This window comes from Sapajus apella, unplaced genomic scaffold (genome assembly GCF_009761245.1).
Source record: "Sapajus apella isolate SASKATOON/1434 unplaced genomic scaffold, GSC_monkey_1.0 scaffold35, whole genome shotgun sequence".
In the NCBI taxonomy this organism is placed as follows: Eukaryota; Metazoa; Chordata; class Mammalia; order Primates; family Cebidae; genus Sapajus; species Sapajus apella.
Genome location: NW_022436975.1, coordinates 527184 through 544598, shown reverse-complemented (window position 1 = coordinate 544598; position 17415 = coordinate 527184). Strand labels below are relative to the sequence as shown.

General features: G+C 41.1%; 1 protein-coding gene across 5 annotated transcripts in view; it reads right to left on the bottom strand.

Annotated features, from left to right (window-relative positions):
* SPIDR (scaffold protein involved in DNA repair) overlaps positions 1-17415 on the bottom strand; it is a 468259-nt gene that overhangs the window by 58120 nt on the left and 392724 nt on the right. For all 5 annotated transcript variants that reach the window (XM_032296341.1, XM_032296342.1, XM_032296343.1 and 2 more), the window contains one exon: positions 11517-11657. In XM_032296341.1, coding sequence (XP_032152232.1) covers positions 11517-11657 — 141 coding nt within the window. The remainder of the gene's footprint in view (positions 1-11516; positions 11658-17415) is intronic.

The following is a 17415-nucleotide window of genomic DNA, read 5'->3' as shown; positions in this document are numbered from 1 at the left end:
TCCCGACTCACTGAGCCGGCTGAAACAGCGGCACTGAGATTCCTGGTGGTTTTTTTGCCTAGGAATCTCCTGGCCTGGCTCGCTATTTCAGATGAATGGGCGACTCTGCCATCTCAGGGCTCCAGTCACCAGCTAAGAGGGCACCTGGACCAGTGTCTTTTGTTCGGAGAACCACTGCGCCAGGGTGTGGACAAAGCAGGGGCGTGGGCAAAGCAGCTGCTGAGGCCGAAACAGCCGCGCCGGCTGAAACAGCCACTCTGGCGACGTGTGGGACTCCTCCGCCTGGGAATCTCCTAGTCTGTGGGCAATAAAAATCCGTCTGGAAATGTGGCGTCCACTCACCCTCTGCACTTTCACTGGGAGCTTCAATCCTGAGCTGTTCCTAGTCAGCCATCTTCCCCTGATCTCTGTAGTTATTTTTATAACAGCATAAGTACTTTCTAGACAATCAGTTTATTTTTCTTTTTTAAACTTGGGGTAAAATTAATATAACGTAAAATTATAGTAAGAAAATAACAAAAGGAAATTAAAACCTCAAAAAATTAGTCATTTTAAAGTATGCAATTCAGTGGCATTTAGTACATTCACAATGTTGTACACACACTATCTCTATTTACCGAATATTTCCATTATCCCAAAGTAGACCCCATCCCCATTAGCAGTCACTCCCATTTCCTTTCGTCCCAGACCATGGCAGCCAATCTGCCAGGTCTAGATTTGCGTGGTCTGGTCATTTCACATAAAGGGAGTCACAAGACATGAGACCTTTTGTGTCTGTTTTTCTTTTTTTTGTTTTGATTTGGCATCGTGTTTTTGAGGTCCATCCATGTTGTAGCATGCTCCTTTTAGCTAGTTCACTTTAGACTTCATAAAACCTCTTTTATGGCCCATTTCATGTCTTCTCTTAAAGATGTTTCCTTCCTTTACTTCTGGTTCTATTTCTGTGTTTGCATTAGAGTAATGTTTCAGGACAATGACCAGCCTGGTTTAATTGTATCCCTTTGAATTTTATTATTGGTGCTATACCCCATATTCTTCTAGCCTCCTTTTTCCCTCTTTAATTAAATCATTGAGGATTCATGACTGTTTAGCTGCTAATAAAAATGAAGAAACTAAATCTTGGAAGTATAATATTGCTCAGGTTACTTTCTTATTCTAAAGAGAAAATAAGTCCTTGTAAATTAAAGATTCAACTTTTCAACTTCTCCTGATTTTCTTGATTGTTCTCATGTAAAATATGCAATATTGAAATTATTGTAAGCAGATTCAGTTATTAAGATAAAGACTCCTTGTATAAGAATAAATTAATGTGTTCAAAGTAAAGCAACCAAATACATAGGAAATGAAGAAACAGTTGAAGCCTTAGAGAGTTGTAAATTCTAATCATGATTTGTGTGACTTGGGACTAAGACCTTAGATTTAAAAAATATCTTTCCTTTAAAATAAATCATGATCTCTTAATCTTTCATTAGACTCACTAGTAAAAATAATTGTCAGTTTACAGAAACAACAAAGACACTGAGAAATAAAGCAATTAAATAAAAATTAGGAAAACAGGCTTCATCTTCCTAAAATGTAACCAATCCAAAGAAAATTTTTGTATAGTTTATTTTACCTTCTAAAATGTTTTATGTTAAAAAAGAAATCACAATCCAGATGCTTAGAATGCATTATTTGAGGCTAGGCGCAGTGGCTCACCTGTAATCCCAGTACTTGGGAGGCCGAGGTGGGCAGATCACAAGGTCAGCAGATCACAAGGTCAGCAGTTCAAGAGCAGCCTGACCAACATGGTGAAACCCTGTCTCTACTAAAAATGTTTAAAAAATTAACTGGATGTGGTGTAGCGCTCCTGTAATTCCAGCTACTCAGGAGCCTGAGGCAGGAGAATCGCTTGAACCTGGGAGGTAGAAGTTGCAGTGAGCCAAGATCGCACCACTGCACTCCAGCCTGGGCAACAAGAGTGAAACTCCATCTCAAAAACAAACAAACAAACAAACAAAAACAAAACAAAAAACCCCATATTATTTTAGCAGAAGACCTTACAAAGAGATACTTCAATTATTTTTTTATTATGCTTAATCAAAGATGCATGTTACACATCTGGCAAATAGATGGCAAGCTTTTGAGTGTATCTGTTAAAAAAAAAAATGCTTAGGTTCAACCTCTCCTTTAAGCAAAGGCATTCAAATGAAAAAAGTGTTTATTTGTACAAAGGTAAAAGAAAGCCCAACCCTACTAACCCTGAAAGGGAAAAGTCACCTCAAACTCTGAAGAAGCTTAAAGGTCATTTGGTCCAGTCTTTTCATTTTCTGACAAATCGGGGCCACCTCTATTGGTACTGGGAACACAGCCAGGAATACATTTCAGGTCTCTTGATACCAAGTTTAGAGCCCTTTCCGATACGTGCAGAGTGCCCACACGCCCCCCGAATTAGAGAACACCATGGCCATAAAATAAGGGGTGTAAACAGAACAAATACACAAGAAAGTCTAAGAGAGAATGTCAAGAGAAAAGTACATCAGAACACAAAACCAAAACATTCACAGTATTAACAGCCAGGAAAAGCTGATGCTCAGATACTGATTATCAGAAGAGGGGATACAATCTTGAAAACAGTTGGTTACGTGAATTTCTATTCACTGTTTTACTGTTATTTATCCTTCCCCGAACAGTTAAATATTGGCCAAAATATCCAGTCTTAAAGGACAATAAAAAGATTTAATTTTGACTTAAAATACTAGTGGGAGGTAACATTTGGCAGAAATAGAAAAAAAACTATAAAGAAAACACAAAACATGCCTCCAAATTGATGAAGGGCTTGAAGTAACAGCATGCTGCTCAGGTAGGAGGTGTCTACTGCTGCTCTGAGCAGCCCTGGTCTTAAAATTCAGCAATCTTTTTTTTTTTTTTTTTTTTTTTGAGAGAGAGTCTTGCTGTGTTGCCCAGACTGGAGCGTAATGGCATGATCTCAGCTCACTGTAACCTCCACCTCCTGGGTTTAAGTGATTCTCCTGCCTCAGCCTCCTGAGTAGCTGAGATTACAGGTGCACACCACCATGCCTGACTAATTTTTAAAAAATTTTTAGTAGAAACAGGGTTTTGCCACATTGGCCAGACTGGTCGCCAACTCCTGACCTCAGGTGATGTGCCCGCCTTGGCCTCCCAAAGTGCCGGGATTATAGGTGTGAGCCACTGTGCAGGGCCCAGCATTCTCTCTTAAGCGGTACTTCATTCTCCTTTCAGGAACTTTAGTGAAGTCACCAGGAACAAATTTATTTTTCAAAATCATGAAAGAATTCTTAGAAATGTCCCTTGAAGCAGGGTTTCTAAGCACAGCAATTAAGAAAGAGATTCTGGACCTCAAACCCTGAGGGAAGTGTGTGGCTTTTTAAAAGAGCGGCCTTTTTGAAGAAGGAAAATCAAAGAAGGGAAATTACTATTGAAGTTTCTTACCCGAGGAGAGCTCCTACCACTACGTATTTCCTGTTAAAGGAGCCTTTGAAATGATTCTCCAATAAATAACCCAGCCCAGTAAACTTGTGTAGAATGATTCCTAAGGGTTCCCTCTCCAGCACTTTGGTGTATGCCAGTCTCACGCAGCTGGATGGAACGTGATGGGCTCTGTGGGAAACTGAAGTCCCCAGAATCCTGCCCAGTCACAGCTGGGCTGGCTGGTGGACCCTGGGCCAGTCACTCTACCTCTGTCACAGGCCCTCTTCTGTAACACTGGGGGGATACAGAGCCTCCTCCTCTGTAACTCACTTTTGTGAAGACTAAAAGGAAAAAGGAAAGCACAATGTATACAACATTTTTTTCCTGTGAAAATTAATAATGAACACTCACACTCTTGCCATCCATGATAAAGTGCTTTCCCTGCGTGCCCATGTTAACTTCCCCTTAGATTAGCGAAGACACCAAGGCTCTGTGTCCAGAGGCACATAGCTAGTGTGGGTTGTCACCTGCACTGCACACAGACCCTGGCACCAAACAGGTCTCTACCCTTATTGCCAAAATTGAGCTCCAAAAATTATGCTTATGAAGTATAAAAATACACATTTAAATCTTGCTGAGAAAAGTTCTAAGATTAACCCAAGAAAATACCTAATGTGCATCCCACAAATACAAATTATTTGCTTATCATGTATCAGAAATTCTGCTATCTACAGGAAATATAATGGTGAATGAGAAACAGCACCTGCCCGGAGGGAGCCTACCAACCAGGAGGCAAGTGTGAAATACGGTGACTGGGCATGCAATTGACACACCCTCACTGACTGTCTACGTGTCGGACACCCTACAGTTGTGATGATGATGAAGCCATCATAGGTCCATTAGACTCAGAGCCCAGACAGCGCATGGCACAGGTCAGCACTGGAGGTGGTGGGGGCATGTGGGCACCTAGTACAGACCAGTAGTGGAGGGGATGGAGGCAGGCAGGCTCATGGCATAGGCCAGCACTGGAAGGGATGGAGGCAGGTGGGCACATGGCACAGGCCAGCATTGGAGGGGATGGAGGCAGGTGGGCACATGGCACAGGCCAGCATTGGAAGGGATGGAGGCAGGGGGGCACGTGACACAGGCCAGCATTGGAGGAGATGGGGGGAGGCGGGCATGTGGCACAGGCCAGCATTGGAGGAGATGGGGGGAGGCGGGCATGTGGCACAGGCCAGCACTGAAGGGGATGGGGGGAGGTGAGCACCTGGCATAGGCCAGCACTGGAGGGCAGCCCCTGTATGATACATCTATGATGCATGGGAGGGCTCCTCATATGAATGTCATGATGTTCTCATATTATTAATCAAAAAAAGGGACACACTCAAACCCATACCTATGACATCATTCACTGACATTAAAACATGTGTCTGTGTTGGACCACAGGTCAGCAGACATCCCACACAGCCCTAGGCACAGGCACCAGAGTGAGCTGCACCTGACCTCCATGGTGCTTGCAGTGGAGAGGAAAGGGGACCTGGTGGTAGCTGCAGAAGGAGACGAGGGAGACAGTGCCGAGCCCTTAATCAGGGTGCAGCATGAGACTGGCCTATGAGGGAAAAGGGGCTTAAATAAAGCCCAGGAAACTAGTGCAGAGGCTAGCAGGGCAGTGGGCTGGGAATCCCACTGGGGGCTTCAAAGAAACTTTCTATCCTGACTCAGATTGGTTAATTTCTGAGCATACTGACTAAGTGTGGCTTCTGCCATAAAGCTTATCACCACTTAATCTGCTGCCATAAAAATGAGAGCTGGTATTTAGACAATAGCTTCTCAATTGGCTAATTCTCTGAAATGCACTTCCTCCACTAACCCTGTCATGGAAGCTGACCACGGCAGTGGTCCTCGCCCTGTCTTCACTCCCCATGGGATGAAATGGCTATGTGGGCCTGGGAGCTTTCCTCCTCCCTTCCATTCTAGTCCTTAGCCCATGCCTTTCCTGTTTTCTCCACAGCTTCTACATTTACCCCACCCTCTGCACCCCCTCCAAGGTGGCTGCTCTGAGCCTCTTCTCTCTGTGTGGAGGCTTGCCAGGTGGTAACGCGTCACCAGCTATCCTTCTGAGTACCCCCCCGACGGCTCCCATGCTGCTCTGGGTACGGAGGAAGTGGGCTATTTTGTGTTCCTAGCATGTGCCACAGCTCCTGAGAGCTCCCTATGTACCAGTTTTCTGTTCTCCTTCCTTCAACTGTGGGAAGTTTCCAGCCTTGTGGCCCTGTCCCAATCTCTCCCTCCATTTCCCATCTATTATACGTACAGGAGTAATGACAGTCTTATACTCCATTTTCACGTTTATGACCTCTTCTCTTCTTCACTCAAAAACTCATACTGACCCTTATTTCTCTGGAATCAATGCAAAATCCCTAATAGGATTTAGGCTTTATCTAACAGACTTTATACGTCAGTATACTCCAGTGTGGCATAAATCCCCCAAATCTGGCACATAGCTCAATGCCATGGCAACTAGCTAGAAGCATAGTACAAAGAGTAACTAAATAATATTTACTGAATAAGTGAGTGAACTTTCTTTTCTTTTCTTTTTTGAGATGGAGGTCTCACTATGTTGCCCTGGCTGGTCTTAAACTCCTGAGCTCAAGTGATCTGCCCGTCTTGGCCTCCCAAAGTGCTAGGTTACAGGCATGAGCCACTGTGCCTGGCCATATTATCTTTTCAATAAACCGTCTTACTTCCCCTTTTGCATCTCTCTCTTTCTCTCTCAGTCCTACATTTGTCTTCACAGATAACATCTCACCAATTTGGAGACACTTTTCTTTCTGCCAGATCAAGATGTTTAAAGCATTTGTTCTCACTTCTTTCATGAAACCTTCTGAGATCAGTCAGCTAAGATCTACTAGATTTTTGAATTGAATCATCAACTGCTCTAATACTTCTGCCTGTCCTGTTTTGGGTTGAAAGAGACGCAATTCAAGGTCAAAGACCATGTCAGTTGCTTCCTTTGTCATTCTCCATACTTGGACAGCACCCTCTGTGTTGTATGAACAAAATGCTCTTCAATATGAGCTTCTCCAGTACATTACTGTAAAAGGGACCTTCAAGAGGTCTACAGAAAATAGTACCTATAAATTAATAATATATTTTGGACTCAGTGGTTGTTTTAACAAGTTGGGAAATAAATGCCAGTAGATTTTTGAACTGAAAGAGGTCCCCTTTCCCCACTCCCCCCAAAAGAATTTGCTAGCTATAGTTTCCATACCTATGATAGGTTAACATGTTTCAGGGAATTTCTTTTTTGTTGTTTTTTTCTGAGTATTGCCCTGGCAAATAAAAAGCATATAATAAACAGCAATGAAAAAAATAAAGTTCGCACACAGAATTATGACACCAAAGCCATGTGACTTCTCAGCTTGTTTGGCCTACTAAAGTGTCGCACAGACCACTTGGGAGGACAGAGATTGGGGGTCCCTTAACACAGAGTCACAGAGGAATAAATAGCACGAGTGCCCTGGAGAGGAAGGAAGCACAGGCTGTGCTGCACGTCCTGCGGTGAGCATACATCACACTGGCACTGTTGTGAAAACTGTACAGTTTTCAAACTGAAGCTCAGGCTGTTTTTCTAACTCTTCTTCCTCTGATCAGTTGACAGACACTCAAATCTGAAAAATTAGTCTGTCAGAGAAACAAAAGCTATGTCGCTGTTTTCCTGCAAGCCTCTGGACCAAAGCAGCTGGCAGGAATGGTGCTCCCTGCATAGGTGTCTGGCAGCATGTGTGTCTGGCTGGTAGCTCTGTGGTCATGAGTCCCCTGCAACACGGCCTTTCAATAGCAGGTAGGGCTGAGTGATGTTCCATCACCAGAACTGTGGATCAGATGAAATTGGTAGGCCAAATCCAAAAGGCTCTGTGACTTAGCTCAAACATACAACTATCTTCCAATTGGGAAAAGGGTATTTTCTTTCTTAGATACTGCAATTATAAAATTAATCATTTTAGCTTGAATTTTGGGAAGTAAGCATATTTTGTTAAGGTTTATGAGAAGTGTATTTTGTTAAAGTTTACAAGAGTTGCTATGAAACATGATAATTCATTAAAAAAAAAAAAAAGAGAGACAATGTTGTGTTTACTGGGCCATGGATGGATGAATGATGTCACTAATAGGCAATTATAACATTCTGCATTCCAAAACGATTTAATAATTTGTTTTGAAGAAATATAGCTTCCAAAAGAACAAAAACACAATCTAAACATTTATTTGGATGCTTGCATGGCAAAATAAAAATAAATACATAAAATAAAGAAATTAATCCCAACCTAAAAAAGCATCAAATATTTAGTCACCAATGTTAACATGGAAGGAGATTCAAACGTTTATCAGTAAATGAATTGGTTGGAATACTCAATGCATTTCCCATGGAAAAAAAACATTTCCCATGTAAATGTTATAGATGGTGGTTAGGCTTCTAGTTACAGCCACAAAAACTAGGTTAAATATTAGGTACATGTATGGCTGTAAAGACGAATGGTGAAAAGACCAGAACTTTAGAGAGTCAAAGATTCCTGGGTCCTGTCTGGCTGTGTCCTTCCCCAGCAGTATTTCCATAAGATGCTATGTCTTGCAGTCTCCAGCCAGAACAGCTGCCTCTGGCCTGGAGCACACCAGGACGCCTGACAGCTGGAACATCCTGTGGCGGGAGCCCTGTCATGTCCTTGCTAGGCTCAGGTGGGTGGGAGCCGAGTCAAAGAGGCCTCCCCTCTAAATGGTATTGATGGTTAAATGGTACTGACGGTTACCATAACTATGCTTACTCCTCAGATGACTGTGAATCTGAAATGTTTACAATGAATATTCTTCTTTTTTTGAGACAGAGTCTCACTCTGTCTCCCAGGCTGGAGTGCAGTGGTGCAATCTCAGCTCACTGCAACCTCTGCCTCCAGGGTTCAAGCAATTCTTGTGCCTCAGGGTAAGTAGCTGGGACTATAGGCATGTGCCACCATGGCCAGCTAATTTTTTTTTTTTTTTTTTTTTTTTTTTTTCTTAGTAGAGACGGGGTGTCGCCATGTTGGCTAGGCTCGTCTCAAACTCCTGGCCTCAAGTGATCAAGTGATCAGCCTGCCTCAGCCTCTCAAAGTGCTGGGATTATAAGGGTGAACCACCACACCTGGCCTACAATGAATATTCTAATGAGGACTAAAATGAGGTTCAGTGTTAATAAGGGTAAGATTCATGTGACCCAATCAAGCTTTTCTTGTATCTAGACATGCTTTCCAAGTATCTGGACAAATAGCATTCCCCAAATACATAATGCAATTAAGTTATAATACAGCTGCCTGTTTATAAACAAGAGGAAGCATTTATTATAAAACATACCTGGCTGGGTGTGGTGGCTCACGCCTGTAATCCCAGCACTTTGGGAGGCTGAGGTGGGTGGATCACCTGAGTTCAGGAGTTGGAGACCAGCCTGATCAACATGGTGAAAACCCATCTCTACTAAATACAAAAAAATGGCCGGGTGTGGTGGTGCATACGTGTAATCCCAGCTACTTGGAAGGCTGAGGCAGGAGAACTGCTTGAACCCAAGAGGTGGAGGTTGCAGTAAGCTGAGATTGTGCTATTGCACTCCAGCCTGGGCAACAAGAGCAAAACTCCATCTCAAAACAAAACAAAACAAAACAAAAAACTATAGTTATACAGATCAATAAAAATGTGCTTTTGTGTTTTTATCTTCTCAGGGCTTACAGGGGATATGTCTATGAAATATATGTCTCCCAGGAAAATAAGCTCTTAGGAAGAGCTGTCACTCACTAGTATAGTGCCACATGAAAGACAGACGGCACTCAAAGTCAAGGCCTGTGGGAGAGCTAAATGCCTACTGAGGTCAGTCAAAGAAATGCTCACTAAACATTCACCATTTAGAATGGTCACAGCCAGAGTGGTTATGATGCAAACTGCTGGCGGATGCTATCAATAAATGCTCTAAAAGCAGAATATCATACACTCAGAATGGGAGTTTTTTTCCTCAGATACTGTTATAGCTCAGATGTTACTATAATTAAATAAAACATCAACAAGAGAGGTAAAATAACACACTATTTAAAGAAAGAAATGTAACAAGAAGATTGAGAAAACCCCCAATTCACTATATGACTGGATAGTTCCATTAAAAATGTTTCCTTTTTCCCCTAATTCATAGATTAGGATTATTACTGGAGATTTAACAGGCACAGATAGGCCAGATCTTTGTAACACTCCACCTCTGCCTATCAAAAACAACATTTTAGGGTGAGGTGCCACGAAACCTGGCAGGGAACAAAGCTTGCTTACTATGGAAAGTGCAAAGACATGACATCTTAAGAATTTTGCTTAAAGCTCACAAAATGTTTTTTCACTAAATTAGATTTTCATTTATACAACCTACCACCCAAAGATGCTTTATTGTTACAGCTAGGAAAACACACAAAAGACAAATCTTCATAATTAAAACACATGTATAATGTTTTAATCTTATTTTAAATAAAATTATGAATCATTAAATCTGCCTAATTCTTTTTGTTGTCAATTATAATTCTTCCCCTAAAGGTACTTTATAGGTTTCACTCAACTTCTGGCCTTGTTTTACAGGCAAACTCCAGGGTCCTGGTTTATTACCTTTAAAAACAGAATTAGAGGGGAGTCGATCCAAGATGGTTGAATAGATACAACTCCAGCGCACAACTCCCAGCGAGAGAGACGCAGAAATCCAGAGATGTCCTAGCTCCAACCGAGGTACCAGGTGCATTTCAACAGGTCTGGTCCGATGGACAGCAAAGATCATTGAGGGCAGACCGAGGTGGGGAGGGGTGCTGCTTCACCCAGAAAGTGCATCTGACCGGCAAGTCAGAGGCTGTCACCTTAACACTAAAATTAACTCCAGATGGATTAAAGATTTAAACATAAAATCTAATACCATAAAAACATTAGAGGAAAACGTAGGCAAAACCATCCAGGACATAGGCATAGGCAAGGACTTCATAACTAAAACACCAAAAGCATTGGCAATAAAAGCCAAGAGAGACAAATGGGATCTAATTAAAATTCAGAGCTTCTGTACAGCAAAAGAAACCATCATTAGAGCGAATTGGCAACCAACAGAATGAGAAAAAATTTTTGCAATCTACCCATCTGACAAAGGGATAATAACCAGAATCTACAAATAACTAAAACAGATATACAAGAAAAAAAACAATCCCATTCAAAAGTGGGCAAAGAATATGAACAGACACTTTTCAAAAGAAGACATATATGACGCCAACAAACATATGAAAAAATGTTCATCATCACTGGTCATTAGAGAAATGCAAATCAAAACCACATTGAGATATCATCTCATACCAGTTAGAATGGTGGTAATTAAAAAATCTGGAGACAGCAGATGCTGAAGAGGATGTGGAGAAATAGGAACACTCTTACACAGTTGGTGGGAGTGTAAATTAGTTCAACCACTGTGGAAGACAGTGTGGCGATTTCTCAAGGATCTAGAAATAGAAATTCCATTTTACCCAGCAATCCTATTACTGGGCATATACCCAAAGAACTATAAATCTTTCTACCATAAAGACACATGCACATGTATGTTCATTGCAGCTCTGTGTACAATAGCAAAGACCTGGAACCAACCCAAATGCCCATCAATGATAGACTGGACAAAGAAAATGTGGTACATATACACCATGGAATACTATGCAGCCATAAAAAACAATGAGTTCGTGTCATTTGTAGGGACTTGGATGAATCTGGAAACCATCATTCTCAGCAAACTGACATAAGAACAGAAAACCAAACACCGCATGTTCTCACTCACAGGTGGGTGTTGAACAACAAGAACACATGGACTTTGGGAGAGAAGCATCACACACTGGGGGCAGTTGGGGTGGGTAGGGGAGAGACAGTGGGCGGTGGGGAGGCATAACATGGGGAGAAATGCCAGATACAGTATGCACCTAAAGTTAAATAAATTAAAAAAAAATAGAATTCGAGAGAAAAGACTAATAAAAGGAACCAAGCACTGTAGCAAACTGGATACACATTCTCACCTTCCTCTGGTGGCTTTCTGTAGAACCTTCATTCCCACCAGGCTGCAACACTTCCCTTCCAACTGTCTTGCCTTCGACATGGTGAACTCCAAGTGTACTTCACCGAACATTCCACAGGCATCTTGTACTAGAAGGCAGATTCTGTAAAAAAGCGTTCACATTTGTTCTTTGAGGAGGCAGTTTGGATTAATACAGAGATCAAGACTTCCCTCTTCTTCATTAGAAAACCACTATATACTGCGGTGACTGGTCAACATAATTTAAATAAATTAAAGAAACACCAAGAAAAAAAAAAGATATCCACTGTAGTGATCTTCTTAAGTGGGTTAGTCAGGATAAAAAAAGTTGGATTCAAGACATGTTTCTGCACGTGTGCAGGCAGGTGTTTGAACTACCATTCATAGGCATGAAACTAAAACCTAAGTCAAATATGGCTGAAAAATACATTAAGATGATAATTTTTTTAAACCAACTATATTACCTAGATACAGAGTGTCCTTTTCTCATTTTTTACCCTGTTTCCCATGAAAGAAATATTTGTTTTGCGTGGATGCTCAATACTAAGGAAAGCTGCAGGATAACATTATGATGAGAACAACAATAAGAGGCTTTCTCTGAGACACTACGCATTTTAGAGACATGCATATCCCAGCAGGATAAAACCTAGTGTCCCAGCTTGCAGCAACACCGCCATGATGGAGAGGCCAGTGACACAATGGGATTCCCTCTAGTTTTTAAGTTCAGAAGATGGTTTACATAAAAGCCTATTTATGACTGAATTTCCAATCCTCTCATTTTATAACTGAGGTAAATGAAGTCTTATTTATCACAAAATGACACATTCTCAGAAAACATTTCATGGAGCCTGAAGAAATTATAGTCAGTAAATAACATCACAAAATGGACATGAAAACTATTCTAAAGATAAGAACGTAAAGAAAAGTACATGTTAGAAGAGAACGGATGAAGCCAGGAGCCTTAAGTGCTGCCTTGGCAAAAGGGTCAAGAATTGTAGACTTCTTAATGACGTCTTCCAGGCCCACAGGGCCCGCTGGATTGCAAGAGAAGCAAAAATATATCCTGTCTGAAAGAAAGCATATTTACTTGGATTGCTAGTTCACCACGGAGTAAGGCCAAACAAAGATATGCTCAAATAAAAATCAAACACAAAGAAACAAACTGTCATGTGGGAACAGTCCAAAGAAATAACAACAGACCTGCTAAGGGCTTGAGATATTAGAATTAACAGATAGAAAATATAGAATAACTGTTTTAAAAAGGTTAAAAGTCCCCAAAATATGGATAGGAGACAAGAAACTACATAAAATGACTTGATAGATTTGAGGAAGGATGAAACTACATTTTCAAAAATGAAAGCTACATTTGTTGAAACAAAAATATTCATTGAGTAGGTGTAACAAATGGCTATATGCATCTGAAGAGTGTATATATGATATCTAAGGTATAAATCTAAATAAATTACCTAAAATATAGCTTGAGAGCTAAGAAGAAAAAAACATGAGAGAAGGTGCAGAAATAGAGTAAAGTGAGAAGGTCCAACATGTGTCTAATAGGAATTTCAGAAAAACAAGACAGAGGAAGGGAAGCAATAATATGTAGATATAGTAACTGGGAAATTTTCCCAACTGATCTAAGATAGAGGAAGAAAAACAAATACCAAGTAGGGCTGGCCACAGTGGCTCACACCTGTAATCCCAGCCCTTTGGGAGGCCGAGGTGGGAGGATCACTTGAACTGAGGGGTTCAAGACCAGGCTGGACAATGTAGTGAGATTTTGTGTCTAGGAAAAATAAAAAAAGTTAGCTGGGTGTGGTGGTACATGCCCATAGTCCCAAATACTTCAGGGGCTGAGGTGGGAGGATTACTTGAGCCCAGGAGGTTGAAGCTGCAGTGAGCTGTGATCATGTCACTGTGCTCTAGCCTGGGCAACAGACCAAGAACCTTTCTCAAAAACAAAAACAAACAAACACCAAGCAGAACAACGAAATGGAAATCCAACTAACATACTCACTGTAATGAAACTAGAGAATATAAAAGACTATGAGTTGTTGAAAGCAAGAAGTACACAAATAAGATTTTAAAAGCACACCCAATGAGAAGATTTAGAAGACAGCACATCTGCAAAGGAATACAAATTTGACTTAAATCAACCTTCTAAAGAGCAATGAATGAAGCCAGAAGACTGGATTATTTTCAGAATTCTGAAAGCCATCTCAGAATGATATCAGTAAAACTCCTTTCAAGAATGATGGCAAATTAAGGACTTTAAAAAAAATATTTACTTATTTATTTATGAGATGGAGTCTCACTCTGCCACCCAGGCTGGAGTGCAGTGGTGCAATCTCGGCTCACTGCAACCTCCACCTTCTGGGTTCAAGCGATTCTCCTGCCTCAGGCTCCTGAATAGCTGGGATTACAGGTGCCCCCCACCCCCCACCATAGCTGGCTAATTTTTGTATTTTTAGTAGAGACAGGGTTTCTCCATGTTGGCCAGGCTGGTTTCGAACTCCTGGTCTAAAGTGATCTACCCACTTCAGAAAGTGATCCACCCACCTACACTCCCAAAGTGTCAGGATTATAGGTGTGAGCCACCAGCACTGGCCTGGGACATTTTTAGACAAAGAAAAACTAGGAGGATTTTCTACCTACAGAACCTGAAGTATTTACTAATTACTAAAATGATTTCTAGACCAGGTACAGTGTTTGACACCTGTAATCCCAGCACTTTGGGGGGCTGAGGCGGGAGGATTACTTGAGCCCAGGTGTTTGAGATCAGCCTGGGCAACAAAGTGAGACCCTGTTTTTACAAAAAATAAAAAATTTAGTCAGGTGTGGTGGTGCATGCCTGTCGTCTCAGCTACTCATGAGGCTGAGATGGGAGGATCCCTTGAGCCCAAAAGTTTGGGGATTGCAGTGAGCTATGATTGTGCCACTGCACTCCAGCCTGGGTGGCAGAGTGAGACCCTGTCTCAAAAAACAAAATGATTTCTAAATTATGTACTTTAGGAATAAGGAAATTATCGTGGAATAAAGGTCTGAGATACAGGAAGAACTAATCAGCAAAAATACAAACAAACACAAAATAAGTATAGTAGGATAGAATAACAACGTAATCAGTAATATTAAATGTGTAGAGAGTTGAAAAACTGAAAATGGATAATAAGGAAATCAAACGGGGGGTGACTGGAGCTCAAGTGTTCCGAAGTCCTTATATCACTCTAAGCCTGGAGTTAAGATATTAACTTAAGAATAGTATATGTGATACCATTTCAAGGATAATCACCAAAGAACAGAAACAGGGAATATAACCTTCTAATCACTAGAGAAAAAAATAGAATGAGAAATATAGGAAAACAAACAAAAAAGGAAAACATAAATAAAACAAATTTAATAGCCAAAAAAAAAATTAACGTGATAAGTGAAAGGGTAAACAAAAGTCCTTGCATATTAGAAATGGAACAAAAATGATTTAAACATGTCAAAGAATCTGTCATGTTGTTTGAAGGTAATAAAAATGTCTTCCAATAAACTGGTAACAGAAGTACAGAAAGATTCAAAGTAAAAAGACAGGAAAAATGTTTCTGACAAAATTTTTTTAGTTTTAATTAAGTTCTGAGATACATGAGCAGAACGTGCAGGTTTGTTACATAGGTGTATACATGTGCCATGGTGGTTTGCTGCACACATCAACGTGTCATCTACATTAGGCATTTCTTCTAATGCTGTCCCTCCCTTAGCCCCTAGGTCCCAGTGTATGATGTTCCCCTTCCTGTGTCCATGTGTTCTATTGTTCAACTCCCACTTATGAGTGAGAACATGCAGTGTTTGATTTTCTGTTCTTGTGTCAGTTAGCTGAGAATGACAGTTTCCAGCTTCATCCATGTCCCTGCAAAGGACATGAACTCATCATTTTTTATGGCTGCATAGTATTCCATGGTGTACATGTGCCACATTTTCTTTATCCAGTCTATCATTGACAGGCATTTGGATTGGTTCCAGGTCTTTGTTATTGTAAACAGTGCTGCAATAAACATACGTGTGCATATGTCTTTATAGTAGAATGATTTATAATCCTTTGGGTATATACCCAGTAATGGGATTGCTGGATCAAACGGTATTTCTGGTTCTAGATCCTTGAGGAACTGCCACAATGTCTTCCACAATGGTTGAACTAATTTACACTCCCACGAACACTGTAAAAGTGTTTCTATTTCTCCACATCCTCTCCAGCATCTGTTGTTTCCTGACTTTTTTTTTTTTTTTTTTCTAATTCATTGAATTTTTATTTTTCCCTACATTCTGGAGAATTAGGCAAATACAAGCAGAGAGCGGTTGTAATTTTGTGCAACAGACACTGATCGCCTTTTTATCTTTTTATATTTGGAGGGAGGAATGAGTGTACTGGTAGTCTCTCAAACTTCCAAAAAACAGCTTATTCCAGTGCTGTGATAAGTTACAGCCATTAAATGATATAGTATCCTGATTTACTTTATGAAACAGCAAATCCCTCCTGCTAAAACCGAAACAGAGAACAATAAAACATTTGACCAACGTCATTCATAAACCTAGATGTCCAACTTAAATACTCAATCAAGTGTCTATGGAACAAAGGATTTAAAAAAAAAAAAAAAAGATGCTTGGGTATGGTTTTTGTTTCAACTTTGATATAATTATATCACCATGTAGTTTTAACCGGTTTATTTCCTGTAAGTTAACTATCATTTTAAAACAAGTTAAGGCAAACAGAACTTTGCAATACGCAAATTGAAGGCTAAATCACTGAGAAACACAAATAGAACTGGAACACAGACACCATGGGCAGCATGTTCTCCCTAACCCCACTCTACCCCTCGACTCTTGAAAAGTCAGGGCCCCAGTGCCCACAGCTGTGGGGACCTTTCGACTACCCACAGCAAAACAAAGTGAAGGCTCAGCTTCAGCCTTCACTACTGGCAGGAGGAGTCCCTGACACTAGCCTGAGACTGCAACCAGCACTGGCACTGTCCCAGGTACTGTCATTGCTCCAGCCATGCCTCTAGCCCTGGCACTGGCACTTGCATTGGTGCTGGTGCTGATGCTTGCTTCAGCCATGGCATAGGCCCTGGAGCTGGAACTGGCACTAACACTGGCACTTGTCACGTCACCAACGGCAGCTGCATCTCGGGCACAGGGTATCGCCTCCTCTTCTCTCAAGGCCTCATTTACTGCGGCTTTGGCTGGCCCAGGAAGCAGGAAATCTGGGAAGAGATGCGCGTCCACGGGCATTCGGCGGCCGGAGCGCTGTGTGCCAGGCCGCGAGGACAGTGACGTCGCTGCGGCTGTTGCCAGTTTCCTGACTTTTTAATCATCACTATTTTAACTGGTGTGAGATGGTATCTCATTGTGGTTTTGATGTGCATTTATCTAATGACCATTGATGACAAGCTTTTTTTCATATGTTTGTTGGCTGCATAAATGTCTTCTTTTCAGAAGTGTTTGTCTATATCCTTTGCCTACTTTTTGATCGGGTTTTTTTCTTGTAAATTTGTTTAAGTTCTTTGTAGATTCTGGATACTAGACCTTTGTCAGATGGACAGGTTGCAAAAGTGTTCTCCCATTCTGTAGGTTGCCTGTCCACTCTAGTGATAGTTCCTTTTGCTGTGCAGAAGCTCTTTAGTTTACTTAGGTCCCATTTGTCAGTTTTGTTTTTTGTTGCCACTTCTTTTGGTGGTGTAGCCATGAAGTATTTGCCCATGCCTATGTCCTGAATGGTATTGCCTAGGTTTTCTTCTAGGGTTTTTGTGGTTTTAGGTCTTATGTTTCAGTCTTTAATCCATCTTAATTTTTGTATGAGGTGTAAGGAACAGGTCCAGTTTTTGTTTTCTGCATATGGCTAGCCT